At 36.5% G+C, this 19,255-nt stretch overlaps 1 protein-coding gene across 1 annotated transcript in view; it reads left to right on the top strand.

The window, feature by feature from the left end:
* The window catches only part of LOC149011627 (WD-40 repeat-containing protein MSI4-like), a 113,765-nt gene that overhangs the window by 44,746 nt on the left and 49,764 nt on the right, over positions 1 to 19,255 (top strand). Inside the window, exons 9-11 of the mRNA XM_089160466.1 lie at positions 5,820 to 5,901; positions 15,235 to 15,308; positions 15,465 to 15,576. Coding sequence (XP_089016592.1) covers positions 5,820 to 5,901; positions 15,235 to 15,308; positions 15,465 to 15,576 — 268 coding nt within the window. The remainder of the gene's footprint in view (positions 1 to 5,819; positions 5,902 to 15,234; positions 15,309 to 15,464; positions 15,577 to 19,255) is intronic.

Here is a 19,255-nt window from a genome sequence, read left to right as displayed (position 1 = left end):
ATCAATCAAACCCTTAGCAATTATATCTCTAATGAAATGCAACTTTACATCAACATGCTTTGTTCTTTCATGAAACACACTGTTCTTTGCAACACACAAAACACTCAGGGAATCACAATAAACAAGAGAATGCAAGTAATGAAAACCAAGCTCCCCTAGAAGCCCTTTAAGCCACATGCATTCCTTAACAGCCTCAGACAAGGCAATATACTCAGCCTCAGTGGTTGAAAGTGCCACCACATGTTGAAGTGTGGACTTCCAACTCACCAGATTCCCACCAATAGTAAACAAATACCCAGTTATGGATCTTCTTTTATCCAAATCAGAGGCAAAATCAGAGTCACAATATCCAACAATGCCAAGCTTATTAACACAAGAATTATCATGAACAATCTTATAAGATGCAGAATTTTTCAGATATCTCAACAACCACATAACTGTATCCCAATGTGAATCACATGGCCTACTCATGCATCTACAAACAAGACCAACTGAATAAGCAATATCAGGTCTACAACAAACCATAAAATACATGAGACTACCAACACATTCTTGATATGGTCTATTAGTTACAACAGCACCAGAATCCATTCTAAGTTTGAAATGAGCACCAAAATGAGTATTAACAGTTTTAATATTTAATGTCCAAACTTGTCAACAAACTTATGAATATAACTAACTTGAGACAATGTCAAAACACCACTAAGCCTATCCCTATGAATATCTATGCCAAGAATCTTTTTAACAGCCCCTAAATCTTTTATTTCAAATTCAGATTTCAACATAGACTTAAGTTTACAAATCTGAGATTTATCCTTTGATGCAATAATCATGTCATCAACATAAAATAGTAGCTAAATGAAAGAATTAGGACTAAACTTACAATAGTAAACACAATTATCATAAAAACTTCTTTTGTACCTATTCTTGAGCATGAATTCATCAAATCTTTTATATCATTGCCTAGGTGATTGTTTTAAACCATACAATGACCTTAACAAAAAACAGACCTTAGTCTCACTCCCTTTAACAACAAAGCCCTCAGGCTGAACCATATATATATGATCATTTAACTTACCATTCAAGAATACAGTTTTAACATCCAATTGTTCAAGTTCAACATCAAAGAAGCAACAAAGGCAAAAAGAACTATAATAGAAGTATGTTTCACAACAGGTGAAAACACTTCATTATAATCTATTCCCTCAACCTGAGAATAACCCTTAGCTACTAATCTTGCCTTATACCTTGGTTGTTCTACACCAGGAATATCAGCCTTAAATTTATAAACGTACTTACAACCAATTAGTTTCTTTCCTTTGGGTCTATCAACAAGAGTCCAAATCTGATTTTTCATCAAAGATTCCATCTCATCTTTAGTGGCAACAAGCGAATGCTTGTTGTCCCCACATTCAAGAGACTCTTTATAGGTCCTAGGCTCACATCCCTCAAGCTGGTCATCCACATTAAGAGCATAAGAAATCAGATTTGGACTAGAATTAGATTCACATATATTAACATATCTAGAAGGCCTCTTAATCTCTCTTTTAGACCTATCTCTAGCCAATAAATAATTATCTAATGGATCCTCATCTTTAAGCTCTTCTTTAACCTTTAAAGAACCATTACTAGCGTCTAGATCATCATCCTCAATCTTAAGATCAGATTCATCAATCTCAGTTTTAGATTTATCCCCTAACTCCACCTCAAATATGGTCTTATTTAGATCATGGGAGTTAGTACTAACACTAGATGAATCAATTTTTATAAATGCAAGTTCATTGAACTTTACATCTCTACTGATTACAATGTTCTTTTCTTGTAAACACCAAAGCCTATATCCTTTAACGCCTAAAGGATACCCTAGGAAGACACACTTCTTACCCCTAGGCTCAAGTTTACCATTGTTTTGGTGAACAAAACAAACACAACCAAAGGGTTTTAACACATTCAATTGAGGAACAAGGAGATTTGTTAATGACATAACAAGCTGTACTAGCAGATTTGGCCCGAAATTTCTTACTTAGGCCAGATTCTATCAACATGTATCTAACTCTATCCATGATTGTCGTATTCATCCTCTCAGCGACTCCATTCTGCTGAGGAGTATAAGTGCATGTTCTATGTCTAGTAATACCATGTTTCTTACAAAAAATCAGAAACTTTTAATTCACAAATTCTAGAACATTATTAGTTCTAAGTTTTTTGACTTTCTTTTTAGTTTGATTTTCAATCAAAACTTTTAACTCTAGAAATTTATCAAAGACAGCTGATTTATCTCTAAGAAAATACAGCCAAGTCTTTCTAGAGTAATCATCAATAATAGACAATAAATATTGGGCACCTGAAAGAGACACGGTACATTTGGACTTCCCCACAAATCAGAGTGTATATATTCAAGCACATGAGAGGTCTTATATGAAGAATGAGAGAATTTAGTCTTATGAAGTTTACCCATAGCACACATATCACAAAAAATCAAAGGGCTGAATTTCTTAAGGCTTATCTGGCCACTTTTATACAAGTGTCCTAACCTTGTTTACTACTTATGTGACCTAACCTTCTATGCCAAATCTCCACCTCACTAAGAACCCCACTAGAGACTGATGCAACCCCTAAAACTACACTTCCATTTAAGAAATATAAACAATTCTTCAAATCAGCAGTTTGTATAACTCTACTACCCCTCATAACCCTAAGAGAACCATCCCTAGAGGTGTAATGAAAACCCCTAGTATCAAGTTGACTCAAGGACAGCAGGTTTCTCCTTAGTCCAGGTACATGTCTCACATTTTCTAGGTCTCTAACAGTCCAATCATTTAATCTTAATCTAATAGATCCAATCCCCACAACATCACATGCATGATTATTACCCATTAACACTTTACCACCTCTAATGGACTCAGAAGTGATAAACAACTCTCTTCTAGGAGTTATATGAAAGGTACAGCTTGAATCTAAGATTCAAACATCATGATCACTACAAGGGCACACCACTAGTGCATCACTAGTCACATCAACTACATGTGTAGTTACCATTCTCTCATTTCCATTCTCATTTTGTATCTTTTGAAGCCTCTTTTTACAATACTTTCTAATATGTCATTCTTTCTAACAATAATAACAAATCCTTTTATTATTATTAACTTTCCATTAAAATTCTGATTTGTACTTACATTAGTATTCTTTGCAACAACTTATTCTTAGTTTCATACAAACTTTTATTTCTAGAATTAACATACAAACTCTCACTAACATGCTTTCCCTTATTCTCAGTTTTCAAATCTATATCCCTAATTTTCAATGCTTCCATCACATCATCAAGGGTTATAGACTTTCTACCATATTTAATAGCATTCTTAACACCAACATGAGAATCAGGCGAAGATTTCAATAATAGAATAGCAAGGGTATTATCAGATAACTCTTCATCTAAATCAGCCAAATCACATGACAATTTATAGAATTCCTCTACATTATCAGTAAGACTCTTAGAAGCATCCATTTTGAAACTAAACAGTTGTTTTTTCAATAAAGTAACATTAGGAACAGATGCAGCCATATAAAGTTGTTCAAGTTTAAGCCAAACCTGAGCTACAGTCTTACAATCTGTTACCCTTCTTATAACAGTGTTACTTAGGTGTAAAATTATAGTGCTATAGCACATATCTTGCATATCTTCTTTTTCTTCTTTAGTCATGGACAAAGAGACCTCTTTATCAGTCTTCAAAACCTTATGGCATCTATTTTGAATTAGAATTGCATGCATTATGTTCTTCCGTACCAAATAGTCTCCCTTACCATCAAATTTCTCCAACTCATACCGGGTTGGGGCAATGACAAAAGAATAAAGTAATAACAGTTAGAATTTATCTAACAAATCAGAGTAGTAACACTTTAGATATTAACAACTTAATCAATTTTAGGCTTTAAACAAACAATTTCTGAAATTATAATATTCAGAAAATATCAGATCTAATTCAAGAAGAATAGTAACAGATTAATTATGAACAATAGAATTTTATTCAACAGTATGCAATAACCAGAAAAAACAAGAAAATTGCAAAACTATAATCAGCTTATAATCTAAACAATTCAAAATAAATTCTATATCAGATTATAAATTCCAGAAAAACATAAATCTCATATATCTAACTTGTTAAACATAAAAGCCCCAAATTGATTTCAAATAATTCTAACAGCCGAAGCACTTATCAGGTTAGTTTTTAAAATTGAATTCCAATTTTTAGTAGTGAACAGGGGATTTCTCTTGTAAACAATAGCAATTAGACATATATACAAAAGGCCTAAACCAATTTCAATAAACCCTAAGTTAGGGTTTCGGTCAAAATTAGGGTTCAGGAGTTAACAGTGACCATACACTAAAGAAGGTTGCAAACAATAACATTAACAGTATAGATCAGCCATAGATTAACAGAAAGACCTTCGAGCGAAGGAATCGAAGTCAGATGAGAGGTAACAGATCAAGTCCAGAACTGTATTTTAAGCTCTGATACGACAATTGTTATGAAATAGCACCTAAACGCAGTGGAAATAATACAAGAAAGAAAGAAATAGAACAAGACACCAGGTATACTTGGTTCGGTCAAATGACCTACATCCAAGGATGAGTTGAGCACTTAACAAGCTATGCAATCATCAAATAACAAAGCAATGTTACAGCCCTAAATCTTGAAGTGAATACTCTATACATGGACCAAGAGAGAATATACAAGACTTGGAATGACCACACCTGTAACCTGCTGTCCAACCGAAGCTTTTCCCCTTTCTGCGCATAGCCAAGAACACCACAGCCAATGTCTTCAATCGCATACAATAGCAGATTCTATTAAACCTCCATTAGAGCATCATTTAAGAAGAAGAAGATGTAGGACTCGATGCTTGCACAACTGAAACACCACACTCAGAACCAAGAGCCAAAAACCATAGAAACCGAGAGCACGAAGATGAGAGAAATTGTGAATCCTTCACTTTTGATTGATACCCTAAACCCCCAATTGATGTATACAATTAGAAGGACTGAAAAGACTATTTTGCCCTTCAAACTAATCCATAAGACAAACCTTATCCTAAAACTATGTAAAAGGACAAGCCTACCCCTGTATACATTTACAACATTCAAACTCAATTGGGGAATCTATTCAGAAACCATCCCATACACCATATCGGAAATCAAGATTTGGGCTTGGAAATTAGAATAAACTGAGAGATTTTGGAAGACTAAGCCTTATTTGAGTAAGGCTGCATCACAGAGGTTTCAGATCCAATGGCTCTGATAATTGTGAATATGAAGTGAGGTTTAAGAATCAAATTCGATGTGTTAGGATCAGGTTTCACATTGAATTCACATGGCATTTTCTGATGTTCGCACTGGAGAAGAAGGTAGTATTCATACTTCCACATTGATAGTCTAAACGGGGAAAGCATTTGTTTTGATGAAACAAAACGTTACATGTTGTGAGACGACATGATGTGAAACTGTGGATAATATTTTCTGTTCTGTTCCTTAAGTTCCTTATTATTGGTTTCCCACTAGTGTTATTCCTTGTATAGTTTGTACAGCCGTTTGGTTGGGTGATTAAAATGCTGTGTTTCTCAAATCTCAAGGCCCCATCCTTAAATATTTGTATTTAATCCATCGATAGTTCATTATTTTCATAAAATTATTCACCTAAGATTCTCCTAGATTTACCTTATCATTTTATATTCAATATTGGCGATTTCGTTTGTTCTTGTATCTGATTTTTTTGATATATTTTGTTTCCATAGCTAAAATTATTTCTGTCACTTTGCTGAAGTGGGCAGGAGTTCTGCAGTGTGGGTGATGATTCTTGCCTTATAATCTGGGATGCACGAGCTGGCAACACTCCAGCAGTCAAGGTTGATTTAGCTTTTGTTTTTGCCGTTCTATTAACCAGTTCCACTTTTCTGTTGGCTAGCACCTTACTGTATTACCAGATATTGTACTGTGATAAACATGAGTATTATCTATCAATGAGCGCTTAGTCAATGTGATGTTTTTATTGCTTAGTTGTGGCACTTCCGATGAGTTATATGGTATCAAAATATGTTTCCTACTGCAGCGAACGTTACAAATTTTTACACTGCTTGAAAAGCACTGAGACGTTTTTTGTTAATATCAGTTAGTATATTTCTTTATATCATTTTATTCTTTCACCAATCTCTGGGACCTCTCTTTAGAAGCAGGATGATGATATGCCAGTTGCCTCAAATTTAAAGGATTATAATCTGAACATACATGCTTTAGTGGATCCCACATTATAAGTATAATGTAGGCATCAAGGTCAACATTTTGCATGACTTCTAACAATCTGATCTTTTTTGGGGCTTTTTTGGATCTGTATTTTTATTTTTGGGATAATTACTATTGGCCCCCTGTACTTTGATTTTGTTACTACTGTATCCCTGTACTTTTCAAAATTACTAATCCAACCCTTAACTTTGTTTACAATTACTATTGCCCCCTTACCGTTAGTTTACTGACGATGTGGCATCTTTATATTTTCTCAAAAACCCCAAAATACCCTTATACTTATCTCTTTACTTATTTACCCTTTTGTCAAGTTACAGTAGTACCCTTAATTAACTATGGAGAAAAAAAGTAACTATAATCCGTTTTATTCTAAAAAAAAAACACCAAATGAAGAAAGAATGATTGAATAAAACTCAAATAGAAACCAAAGAGGAAGGAAAATCGAATTCAACTCAAATTGGAAACTGAATATCACCTAAAATATTTTCAAAATAAATGAAGTTTAGTCAAGGTGGGAAACCAAATTGGATTTGGATTTTTCTCATTTATTTAATTCGAAATAAATGAAGTTTAGTGAATGAAGCTTCGTGAAGGCGGGAAACCAAATCGGAATAAATGAATTCAAAATAATGAAGTTTAGTGAAGGTGGGAAACTAAATCGGATTTGGATTTTGCCCATTTCATTAATTCAAAATAAATGAAGTTTAGGGTAAAATTGACATTTAATCTGGTTTTTATAAATGGGTAATATCGTCTTTTGATTTCTTAATTTTAATAAAGGGCAAATTAGACATTACATATTCAAACTTAACGGCTACTTAACACCGTTATAAGGAAGGGGGCAACAGTAATTTAGTAAAGAACAGGGTTTTATTAGTAATAAAATCAAACTACAGGGGGGCAACAGTAATTATCCCTTTATTTTTTTATTGTGATTCAAGTAGATGGAACACATTCAAGTCATCTGTCATTCTAGTTAGTACTTTTCATGGTATAAAAGGTTATTATAAGAACCCAAGACCTCTAGAATGGTTGGTTCCCCGACATAAGGTCATGGAATTTGTTTAGGTAACACTAGAAAATAAATATCAATTGGTTACCTTTTGGTAGCAAATTGCATTTATAAGGAAATATATTTGCAATACCCAAGACCTCTTGAAGAGAAATATCAATTGCGTGTGTAAATATAGCTAGTATTTTAATGAAATGTATTGCAATTGATATCTTAAGATTTTAAAAATACTGTCAGTGAAGAATTTGGTGGTTGGTATGTTCTTTATTATGCAGAATTGTAAGAAAGGTGAGCTTATTTGTTCTAGGATAAGGTCATCTAGCTTAAGAGAAGATGCGTTGAAATCGTTAATGATGAAGTGGTTAAACATCGTAAATGGGACAGAGAGACTATTTTGATGTGGACTGACATGACTAATGTATTAAGAAGGTTGTTCAAGATGTCTTTGGTGAATCGAAAGGAATGCATCATCCTTAGAGAGAGTTGGTGGTCAGATATAGGTCACGTACTTGATCTTGAGGCCAATCTCGCTACTCCAGAAAACAAAATTTGCTCAAGATTTTAGCAAGTTGAAGGATTTTTTTTTTTTAATTACTCGAGCTTCCAATCTGAGGGGTATTGTGTATTGGGGTCATTTTCTAGCTAGCCCTTCTGAACACACTGAGAACCTCAGATTTTTGAAAGGAAAGAAGTAGTATAGATGTGAGTTCAACTTTGGACAGCCAATTTCAGCCTTTTTGAACTCACTGGTGACCTCAGATTTACAATACAAGTAATGTAAATGTGAGTTCCATGGTATATCCTCAAGTTCAAAACCATATGCTGAAGTAAAACCTAAAATGGCCTATTTTACACACCTATACATCATAAATTCATACATTAACATTCAAAGTTCATCTTCAAACAAGTCTAATATGGTACACATGTTCATAGTTCAAATGGCATATGTTAGAATCACACACATACAACAAGACTTGAGGAAGAGTTTCTTTTTTTGGGGGGGGGGGGGAGAAAAAAAGATTTGGGAGCATAGGGTTCCTTGTAGATTAGCTTAGAAAATTAGTTGAATGAGGTATAGAGGGTGTAGGAGGGCAATTAATCACCTTCAGCAGCTGCTCTGTCAAAGAATCCAGCAAAATATTTGCTAAAGTATGTGAAGTGAAGCAGTAAGAAGCAAAATCCTTTTCTGGGGTGAAACTATTGTATCTAGACGAGGAGTATGGGCTTTTCTACAAGCTGGTTTTGTTTTTGATTTTGGTTGTACCGAGATCTTGGCCGAGTTTTCTTATTTTTCTGTCTCACATTAGGCTCATCTTGCTTTTCAAAAAAGTGAGACGTCTTTGGAGATGAACTCTCAAACTAGACTCATATGATGAAGTTCAAGTAGTCATCAAAGATTGAGAAAACTAGTTTTGAGTCATGGTAAAGCACTGTGGATGTAGGTAACACTGGATGTAGGTGATATACAAAGATATAATTCTTTTCCAGAAATGAAGCTGATAAAATTGTTGGATAAGCAATGGTGACGAAATCCTTATAACAATTTCAGTACTAGGGGGAAAAGAGCTATCCATTAGATAGCTAAAGTGTGGAAAAGGAAGAGCCCAGATCGTGAGGATGTTGCATATATTGAAAGTGAATATGGTAAAGTACTATTAGGGGATGAGGACATTAAGAAGTGATAGCAAGGTTATTTCTACTGTCTACTAATGATGAGACTTCAAGTAAGTGTTCTAGAAGGCTACCTTGAGAAGACCAATTGTCATAATCTTTTGTGTGTGTGTGTGTATATTCGATAAGACTGCCATATTCATCAAGATACCAATTCTCATAATCTCATGTGTGTCTCTGTCTCTCTGTGCGTGCTTGTGTGTGAAATAAAACCAGCTTAAATGAGGGATGAAAGACATTGGCAAGATGAGGTCCCAGTAGAAGTGTTGAAGTGCTTAAGAATCTTGGTTTATTTTTGGCTAAACAAGATGTTTAGTAGGGTTATGAGCATAAAGAGAATGTCATATGACTGGAGGAGAAACATTGTGGTTTTGATTTTACAAAATATCAGCGACATTCAGAGTTGCAACTATTATGAAATTATAGGAGAGGGTAATTGAAGCTCGTCTGAGACAAGAAACCAACATTTAGTAGAAATAATTTGGTTTTATGCTGGAAGATCCAAACAAAAGTAATTTATCCTTTAGGCAGTACTATTATGGCATATGCTGGTACGGGGAAGAGTTTTCGGTATTGGCAACAGAAACGCGAGCCGTCTTAAGAGGGGGTTCAAATTTGCAGTCAAGAAGGGTATTTGGAGGTTTCCATCAGATCTGACTCCAAGTTAGCAGTGGATATTCTTAATGGAACTATCCAAGGGCCTTAAAAGTGTCAAGCTATAAAAGAGAAGATTTTGCAAGAGTCAGACATGCTAACTGAGGTGGATTTAGGCATGTATGAAAAGAACAAAACCAGCCAGCAGATTACATCACGAGGTTCAGCTTAGGTGGCCACAAGGGTGGTGGGATCCTATACAGTTCCCTATAGAGCTAGTTGATTTGATTCAAAGGGATGCAACAGCACATGACTATTGATGATTGAAATCGGGCTTATTCTCTTATTCGGGATACTGGTTAGGAGGGAATGCCCTCCTTGTCTAAATTCTCCTAGCCCCTCTTCTAAAAGTGTTCAAGGAGGATGCCTTCTTTGAATAATTTTTCTCTTTTAATAGAGATCTCACTTATAAAAAAAGTATGATCTCTCTTTCTATATTATTTTTGGAAACTAGAAAAAGCTTATGAAGGAGTGCTTAGAGATTTAAATTGGCAAAAGTAATAGATCTAGACAAGCGTTTCAAGTAATTTGTACACATAATTAAAGATATGCATGATGTTGCAATGGCTAGTTTAAAATTGCAAGGGACTGACACAGTAAATTCCCAATTACAATCGGGTTACATCAAAGATCAGCTTAAAGCTGTTAGTTGTTTGTGCTTATTATGGATAATTTAACCAAGACATTTAAGACAAGGTTCTTTGGGGCATGGTTTTTGCTGATGATATTGTTTTAGTAGATGAGACAAAATAGGGGTTAACACCATATTAGGGTTATGGAGATCAACTTTAAAGTGAAAATATTTAAGAAAAGTAGAATGAAGACAATACATGGTGTGTAACTTCGTTTATACTAGGATGCATAATGTGGCGGAGACAATAGGTAGGAGAGAGATTCTGCAAAGTTATTATTTTAGGTGTTTGGCTCAATCACAAATAAAGAACGTGATGTAGAGGATATCACGGTGAAGTAAAATAAGATGCTTGGAGTGGAGAGGTTCGTTGGAGTGTCGTGTAATTTGTATTATTTTAAGCTAAAATAAATTTTATTGGGTAGTCATGTGACCAGCCATGATGTATGGTATGGAATTTTGCGCAGTTGAGAGGCATCATATGTATAATTCAGTGTAATGGTGATGATGTTGAGATGTTAGAGTGTCAAAACTTTGAAGGATAAAGCAAGGAATGATCATATTAGAATTGATCTAGAAGCATGGAAGAAATTTCGGTCGGAATTTCAACCAAAATACCTGCATTTTTTGAAAACTGAAACAAAATTCAAAGTATTTCGAAAAAGTTAAAAATTTCGACCGAAATGATACAAAATTTCGAATCGGGCCAAAACGATACACCTCCAGTTGTAAAATTAGTGTTTCGACTTTTTCTCATTTCTCTTGCATTCTACCCCCATTTCACCTCATTTTAGTAGCTCCTTTGCATTCCTTCTTAACTCTTGCTCTTCCATTCTTGGGTTTTTGAGAATCAAACAGGGTGAGCTAACAAATTTCTCCATTTTTTATTTTTGTTTTGTTTATGGCTCAAATCAACTTAGATTGCTTTCAAATTAAAGTATGTCTAGTTTAGAGTTGTTGATCTATGAATTTGTGGTGTCAAAAATAATTTTTAGTTCTTCCTAGTATTTTTTTCCTGTTATTAAAAATTATTTTGTAAATTACATATATTGCCAAAAATGTACATGTATAGTAAATGTATGACCTTCAAATTAATGTACGTGAGACACCATATTGTTGTGATGGTGTTGAATCAAAATTTTTTTTCTATTAATTATCTATTTTTTCTATTTTTTTAAGAGGCCTGAGCACAAACATAGAGAGTTGAAGCACTTATGGGGGAGTGTGAAGGAAAAAGTGGGGATGGCTTTTTCTAAATGGGCTATGTACCATAATATTCTAGCACATACAACCCAAGGGCCTTATTATAGAGATATGATTGAGGAGATAGCAGCGCTGAGAGCGATGTACAGGGGTTCACTCCATATGAGATATATATATAATGTTTATTTGCCTAAGCATAAATAGGCCTTGAATGAGTATATTAACGGATTAAAGCCCATGTGGGCTTTTTATGGAGTGACTGTGTTTGTTGATGGTTGGATTGGTCCCATTAGACAGTCCATCAATTTCATGTTGAATTGTGATGGGAGGACAATGTTCCTCAAGTCAGTAGATGCATCTAGTGAGAAAAATGATGCAAAATACATTTTTAATTATTAAAGCAAGTGGTGGAGGAGGTTGGAGTGGAGAATTTGATCCAAATTGTGACTAATAATGGCTTAAGCTATAAGAAAGCTTGGTTGAAGATGCAGGGGAACCCTATGTATCAAAACATGCTTCTACTTCTAGTACTAATTTTCATTTTTAAATACATATGTTACATATTTACATTACATGTACAATTCATGACTTTGTATTGATGCCTTGATAGACATATATAAGCTCTTTTGGACTCCATGTGCTGCTCACTGCATTAACTTAATGCTAAAGGACATGGGAAAGGTCAAGCTTGTGAGGAAGACCGTGGAGCAAGCCCGACAAGTTAGCACCTTTATCTATAACCACACCTATGCATTAAAGGTGATGAAGGACAAGGGTTAGGGTGACTTAGTGAGGCTAGGCATGACTAGATTTTCTACCAATTGGATAGCACTGCAGAGCTTTTAGAGGAGGAAGATTGGCCTTAGGAGCATGTTTTCATCGAGTAATGGTTTAACTTGGGAGGGTTCTTCATTTGTAGGAGGAAGGAGAGCACAATTGACCATACTCGATGACAATTTCTAGAATAATGTAAGAACAATGGTGAAGATGCTTGAGCCTATGATGCATGTGTTAAGGATGGTAGATCAACAGAGAAGGCCTATTCTACAACACATATGGGCAGCAATAGAAAGGATGAAGCAACAAGTTGCTTAGGTCTACCCATAGGGCAACAAGAAAATCCTCGGCATCATCCAAGTTAGATGGGAGTCTATGTTGCAGCATCCAGTACATAAGGTTGGTGAGTTGTTAAGTCTAGGAATCAATATAATTTTCATTATGTTATCACATTATTAAGTATTGACTATTCCCTCTTATTTTTGCTTTTTCTTACACAACATACTATTTAAATCCCAAGTACAATTACAAAGACAGCCTTGGGATGATGCAAGATTTGATGGATGCCGTCCAAACTGTAGTTGAGAGGTTGGAACCGGATCCATCTAAATATGCAATCATCCTTATGGAGGTGAGATAGTGATTTGATATTCACAATTCATAATTTTATACTAAGTTATTAAGTATTAACCTATTTATTTATTTTTTCTTTTCTTTATATATTAGATAAAGGCATTTAGGGATGCCATTGGGAGCTTTGGTCTTTCCGTGGCCGTATCGGGACTGAAATCCGCCCCCTAAGGGTAAGTTAGTTCATTATATTCTATCTTTAACTTAGTTATTTAAGTATTGAAATAACTTGGAGTCTATGTTTGTTGCAGCTGAATGGTGGTTGCAATTTGGATGTGACTCACCTCACTTAAGTAAGGTTGCAAACTAAGTGCTCTCCTAGACATGTCTGCCATTGGTTGTGAGCGAAATTGGAGCACCTTTAGCCTCATCCACTGAAAGAGGCACAATCAACTGGGTGTGAAGTGTCTAGAGGACCTTGGCTACTTACACTATAATATGAGACTGAGGGAGGATCTTATTAGACAGGAGATGGACAAAGAGAGTAACAATATTGAGTTGGTCGACATATTTGAGATGGATGATGATGATAACCCAGTAGTTAACTTGATCAGGGACAGTGGAGAGCCATTGCTGAATGAGGAGGGAGGTCGTCCTGGTAGACAGATAACAGAGTAAATGGGGGCTGATGTGGAGCACTTCATGGCCCAGGAGGGGAGTGCACATGCAATGTTTGCTTGTCCCTTCATTAGAGTGAGGATTTGATTGTCTGGTCCGACATTGAGGATGCTACGACTTAGGCCCCTAACAATGATAACGATGTTGATGATGACGACGATGATGATGATGGAGGGGATGAGGAAGGTGTTAAGACCTCATGATCATGATTCAATTGATTCTAGGGATAGACCACCAGCACCAACACCGACATTATATGGTTCATAGGTGAGAGTCAGTTCACTCACGTGACATAGGATTCAGACCATACTGGAGCTGCATCTGGAGGCAAAAATGTTTTCTCGACATATTCTAGGAAGGAGAAGGGAGACAACACTGATATAGCACAAAAGGCACCCCATTATATGGTTCTTACCGTCTGGCTGATGCAGAGAGCTTGGTGGGATTTATGAGATTGATGAGCATAGATGATACCAAAGATTCCATCTCTAGAGGATCCGGATAGCAGAGGCCTGTAGAGTCGTCATATAATACTGTTGTGGAGACTGGAGAGTATTGGTTCTACTGGGTTGACTTATGGAGCTTATGGTTATGGACCGTATGGTGTCTCTCTTGGCTATCAAACTTAGAGTCAGCCACTAGTGGAGTCCTATGGTTATGGAGCTTATGGTGTCCCTGCGCTGGCCCCGACCAGGGTCTTTCTTCATTTATTGAGCAGATCTTCCACTCTATACCACAATCACCACTAGCCTTTTCATATGCAGTTGAACTAGTTCCTTATTCAGGGATTCACAACTTCCCACCATTAGGACATCTTAGGCATGTGGATGAGACCACATACAAAGCTGCAATTGCCGACTATGTCGACAACTATATGGGGCAATGATCATGGACTTGTATTCTCATTTGTATGGGGTGCTGAGGGAGGAGAGAGACATGGAATAGAGTGGACTTGCAATTGGTAATATTCTCGCTTCTTCTCATATATACTATATACTCGAATGTTAAAATTTCAATGGTTTTTTGGGTAAACTAGTAGTTCCGTAGTGTTTATTATGCTTAAAATAGGTAGTATTCAAGAATCCAGATCATTTTGAGTCCATATGAGGCCCAAAACTGAAGTTCAAAACTTCAGTAAAAGAAAATCACAAATTTCGGCCTTTTCCTGGGTCGAAATTCCTGTTTCGACCAAGATTTCTTCCTTGTCTAGAAGTAGCTTCCTTGCATGAAACTATGAGAAAGTTGTTTGAAATGGCATGTTCATGTTCAACGGAGGCATCTGAATGCTCCAATATCGTAGTGTGATTTGATTCAGATTAAAGGGAACTCAAAGAGCTTGGTTAGAGTCTGACCTAAATTGACCCCAGAGAAGTGGTTCGGAAAGTCATGCATAACATAGGCTAGTATGACCTATATTGGAGCTGATTGGAGGGCAGCCAATTCATACGAGGCTCAGTCATATGCCTCATACATTTCATCATGGTTTTTCATATCTACTATAGTTGATGTTTTACTTGGATGGGAATCTTGCTAATTTATGAACCACACTCTCAGCAAAAAGGGAAAAAAATGTTGGGTTATTTGTTTGTTGTAAATGCTGTTCTGTTATGTCCATTGCAGCCAATCTTTTTCTTTGCCTTCTTTTGGATGCATTTAGCCTGTGATATATTAATTTCGAGTTTTCTTGTTTACCTGAACTCAGATTTTGATACTGATAAGTCTGTTGTTTGTCTTGATGTCTAGGTTGAGAAAGCTCATAATGCTGATCTTCACTGCATTGATTGGAATCCACATGATGAAAATCTTATTCTTACTGGGTACATGCTTATTTTGGTTACTATTGTAGTTAAATTACTGCCATGCTTAATAAAGGATGTGCATTGAATTTATAGTGCACAGAATTTTTTTAAGAGGGATCTTCTTGAAGCTTTTCTTTTTGCTCATAATTAGAATCTCTCTCTCTTTTTCTACAGGTCAGCTGATACTTCTGTTCGGATGTTTGACCGCCGTAACCTCACCTCTGGTGGTGTTGGATCGCCCATCTATAAGTTTGAAGGTCACAAAGCTGCTGTTCTTTGTGTGCAGGTAATTGACTCCCTCCCCCTCTCTTCTACCCACAACAACAAAACCAAACCCCACCCCCACCCCCAAAAAAAAAAAAAAAAAAAAAAAGAAAGAAAGAAAGAAAAACAAGTAGGAAGAGTAAATTAGTTGGACATCCTGTGATTTATCTAGCAATTAAGTGAACATCCCCATGTGTTTCTGACTATTACTTGTATCTCCTGAAACCGTTGGTAAAGAAAAAAGGGCAAACTCGGTGCCAAAGGCTTCTGCACAAGCAGAGTGAGAGGGGGGGGGGGCAGTATCCCCTAAAACTAATGGTGTTTTGGGAAAAAAAAAAATCTTGTAGCCAAAATACCTTCAGTTAGAGAAGGCAAATACCAGTGCATCATTTACTTTCTTTCTTCTTTCCCTTCTTCCTCTTGTAAGCCCGCCTGCCCCTACCCCTCTGCAGCTCCCAATCTCCTCTTACTTTTCTTCTTTGTTTGAGCTGAATCTGGCTACTGATATATGTTCGCCCATCTGCAACCCTATGTCCATCATGGTTGCTTCCTTTTGGTTCCCCCATATATATGTGAAGTTTCACTGGCGGTATTCATATCTAAAATAGTACAATCATTTTTGGTTCCTACTCGCAGGATGCCCTGAGGGGCGGGCAATGGTTGGTGGACCACAATTGTAGCTTGAAGACAAGGCATATAAACAGCCACTCAGAATTGCCCCCTTGGGTGAATTGCCCCCTAGGGTGACTCTGCTTGTGAAGCCTTCGCCACCGGATTAGCCCATTTTGTAGGGTCCCTAGATTTGTGGCACTTCCCCTGGTTGTTTATTTTGTATTTCCATGAAAGCTCTGGTAAGGTCACCAAAGAAATCCAGTTTTAAAAATAGAGTGAAGTCCCAATTTTATAAAAAAGCTGAGAAGAATCGACCCTTTTTCTTAATATGATGAGCAAGCGATGCAAGCTTGTTTCATCACTGTGGATCCTTTCTGTAAGATGCTACAAGAGGAAACCAGACATTAGATGTGGCTCCAGGGTTTTTCAATGTCGATTAGATTTCTCAAGAAATCCCAAAATGAGGATGAACAGGTGAAGAGTTTTAAATGCCATAGGACAACTTCAAGCAAGAAGAAAACAGAAACCCTTACAGTGAAACTGGAGACGGGAGAACCCTTGTCTGTCTCTTATTTTTTTTCCCTTGTTCTTTTTTCTTTTTCTCCTCTTTCACTTATAGGTTCTGGTTTTTAGGTTTTGTATATCATCAAAACTTGCTACAGGTGATTGAGTTTGACCTGATAATTATCCACCAGGAAATTAGCTTGAACAGAATCAAATTTGAGTTGTCAAATGAGAAATTATATGACTGTGAAGAAAACTCAGATTGGTTAAAAAACAAGGTCGAGTGGTTTATTTTGATTTGAGATTTTGAGTGATTTCAGAATCCTGCGGACTTTGAAAAAATTCTGATGTAGGGATTTGGAAAACGGGAGAGTCCTGTTGTGCACTGTAAAAATTGATTAGGAATTCCTTATCTGATTGCAGAAATTAAGAGATCAATGAAACAGAAAATGATGTATCAACTTGGAAGCAATACAAATCAGCAGACATGGAAGATTCTAACAAAAATGGAACTGAATTAGCAAGCAGAGATGTTGTAAGAAACAGAAGAATAGGAAAGTAAGTAGATAGGTTAAAACAGTGAAATTAAACCTATAAAAGGCAATATGGTAAAGGAGTTATTATGGGATTTTGCTGTATACTAACCACTATACAAAATCTTGCAATATGTCAGTGAAATTTTCCGATCTCTTGTATCTCAACATTGGCATGATGAGACGAGAGGGCAAAATTTTTTATTTGCAATATTTTGGTGAAATAATCACTGATATTTCAGCGAGATATTGAAACGAGAGGGCAAACCTCAAAATATGCATTTTGTGTGTGTGTGTGTGTGTTTGTTGTAAAATAGGGGCATAAAAGCAGGGTCTTGTGTGCAATCTCGTTGGCCGGGTGTTTTCCCCCCCCCCCCCCCCTTTTTCTCCTCCTTGGTTTTTCTCCTTTTTCCCCCGTCTTGTGTGGAGTTAAGTTAGAGTTTGTATTCATATGAATTCTATTCCTTGTAATATTCTACTTTCCACTTAATTATAAATAAAGGGCTTGAGATCATGGATCAATAAGCCATTCTGCCAAACATTGTATTCTACATGGCATCGAGCCTAAATTCGATTAGGTTGTTCTTCTATTTTTCTATTTCTTCAAACCCATTAACCCACAGCAGATTACCTTTTCTCCAAAACCCGCAGTTTCTTGTTCTTCACAACCAATCGCAACCATCGTTGGCAGATTTTTTCCTTCAAACCCATCGCACCGCTGCACTATTGTTTCAGTTCCACCTCGAAGATCGAGGAAAAAAAGGGGAAAGAAGAAGAGAAGAAGAACCACAACCTGCTGCTGCTTCTGCGATTAGAATCACGAAAAAGGGAAAGAAGAGAGAAGAAGAACCACAACCTGCTGCTGCTTCTTGCGATTAGAATCACGGTGGCTGAGCTGCTTCTTGCGATTAGAATCACGGTGTGGCGCTGCTGCTGCTGCTGCTGCTTCAGCTAGAGTTTGCATCGATTGCAAACCCTCACAAATCCATCGCAACCAATTTCTTTCTCGCACCAGTGGGCTCGACCAAGAAGAAAAGGAAGAAGAAGAGAAGAAAGAGAAGAAGAGAAGCCACCATCGCCTTCACCTTTACTTCCGATTCTGATCACAGCCTCTACCATCGAACCAGGTAACCCTTTCTATATCCCGTCTCCCTTGTTAAGCTGGCCCTTCAAAAAAACCCATTGAGCCATAATTTGTTCCCTAATTCTCTTTGGCCGAACCAGATTTGGTTTTTTTTCCAAATTCCCAAACCAAATTTAGATCATATTTTAAAACCAAATTTACCAAACCAAACCAAACCATTACATATTTGGCTGAACCATATTATTATAATTTTTCTTCTAATCTACTATTCTGTTAGACAAAAAAAAAAAAAAAAAAAAAAAAAAAAAAAAAAAAAAGGGGAAAAAGGAGATTTGATCATATCATTGTTTGGGTATTGCATTGTGCGACGTTTTAGTTTTTTTCACAAGGTGACTGAAGAACTGCAGACAATTTTTTCAACATGGCAACTATCGATGGTACTACTGCTCCCACCGGCCCTGAACATTACCCAAATTTTCATCCTCTTTCGGTAAGATTTGATGGGACAAATTATTTGATTTGGTCACGATCTCGCTTACTTAACTATTCTTTGGAAGAGGACTTGTTGGATACATTACGGGCACCACTATCAAACCTTCTACCACAGGCGTTTCCCAGGAAAAATGGATCTCGAATGACTCTCTTATTATGTCATTTCTCTTGAATTCCATGATTCCAAATATTGCCCGTGGATATCTATTACTTGATACTGCTGCCCAAATTTGGAAGGCTACTCTTTTGAAACATATGGACGGTTGGGGAATGATGCACGGGTTTATGAGCTACGAAAGAAGCTTCATGAGACTACCCAAAAGGAACCGATCGTGGCCCACTATTATCTTGAGTTGCGATCTCTTTGGCAAGAGTTGGATCATTATGGGGATTATCACCCCACTAATCCAGATGATGTGGCGACTTATAAGAAGCACATTGATAAGATTCGAGTATATGACTTCTTGGCAGGTTTG

The sequence above is a fragment of the Hakea prostrata genome, chromosome 7 (assembly GCF_041222555.1).
Source record: "Hakea prostrata isolate BN-2017 chromosome 7, UWA_Hpros_2, whole genome shotgun sequence".
NCBI lineage: Eukaryota > Viridiplantae > Streptophyta > Magnoliopsida > Proteales > Proteaceae > Hakea > Hakea prostrata.
Note: the sequence above shows the minus strand (reverse complement) of the source record. Positions and strands in the feature narration are given on the sequence as shown.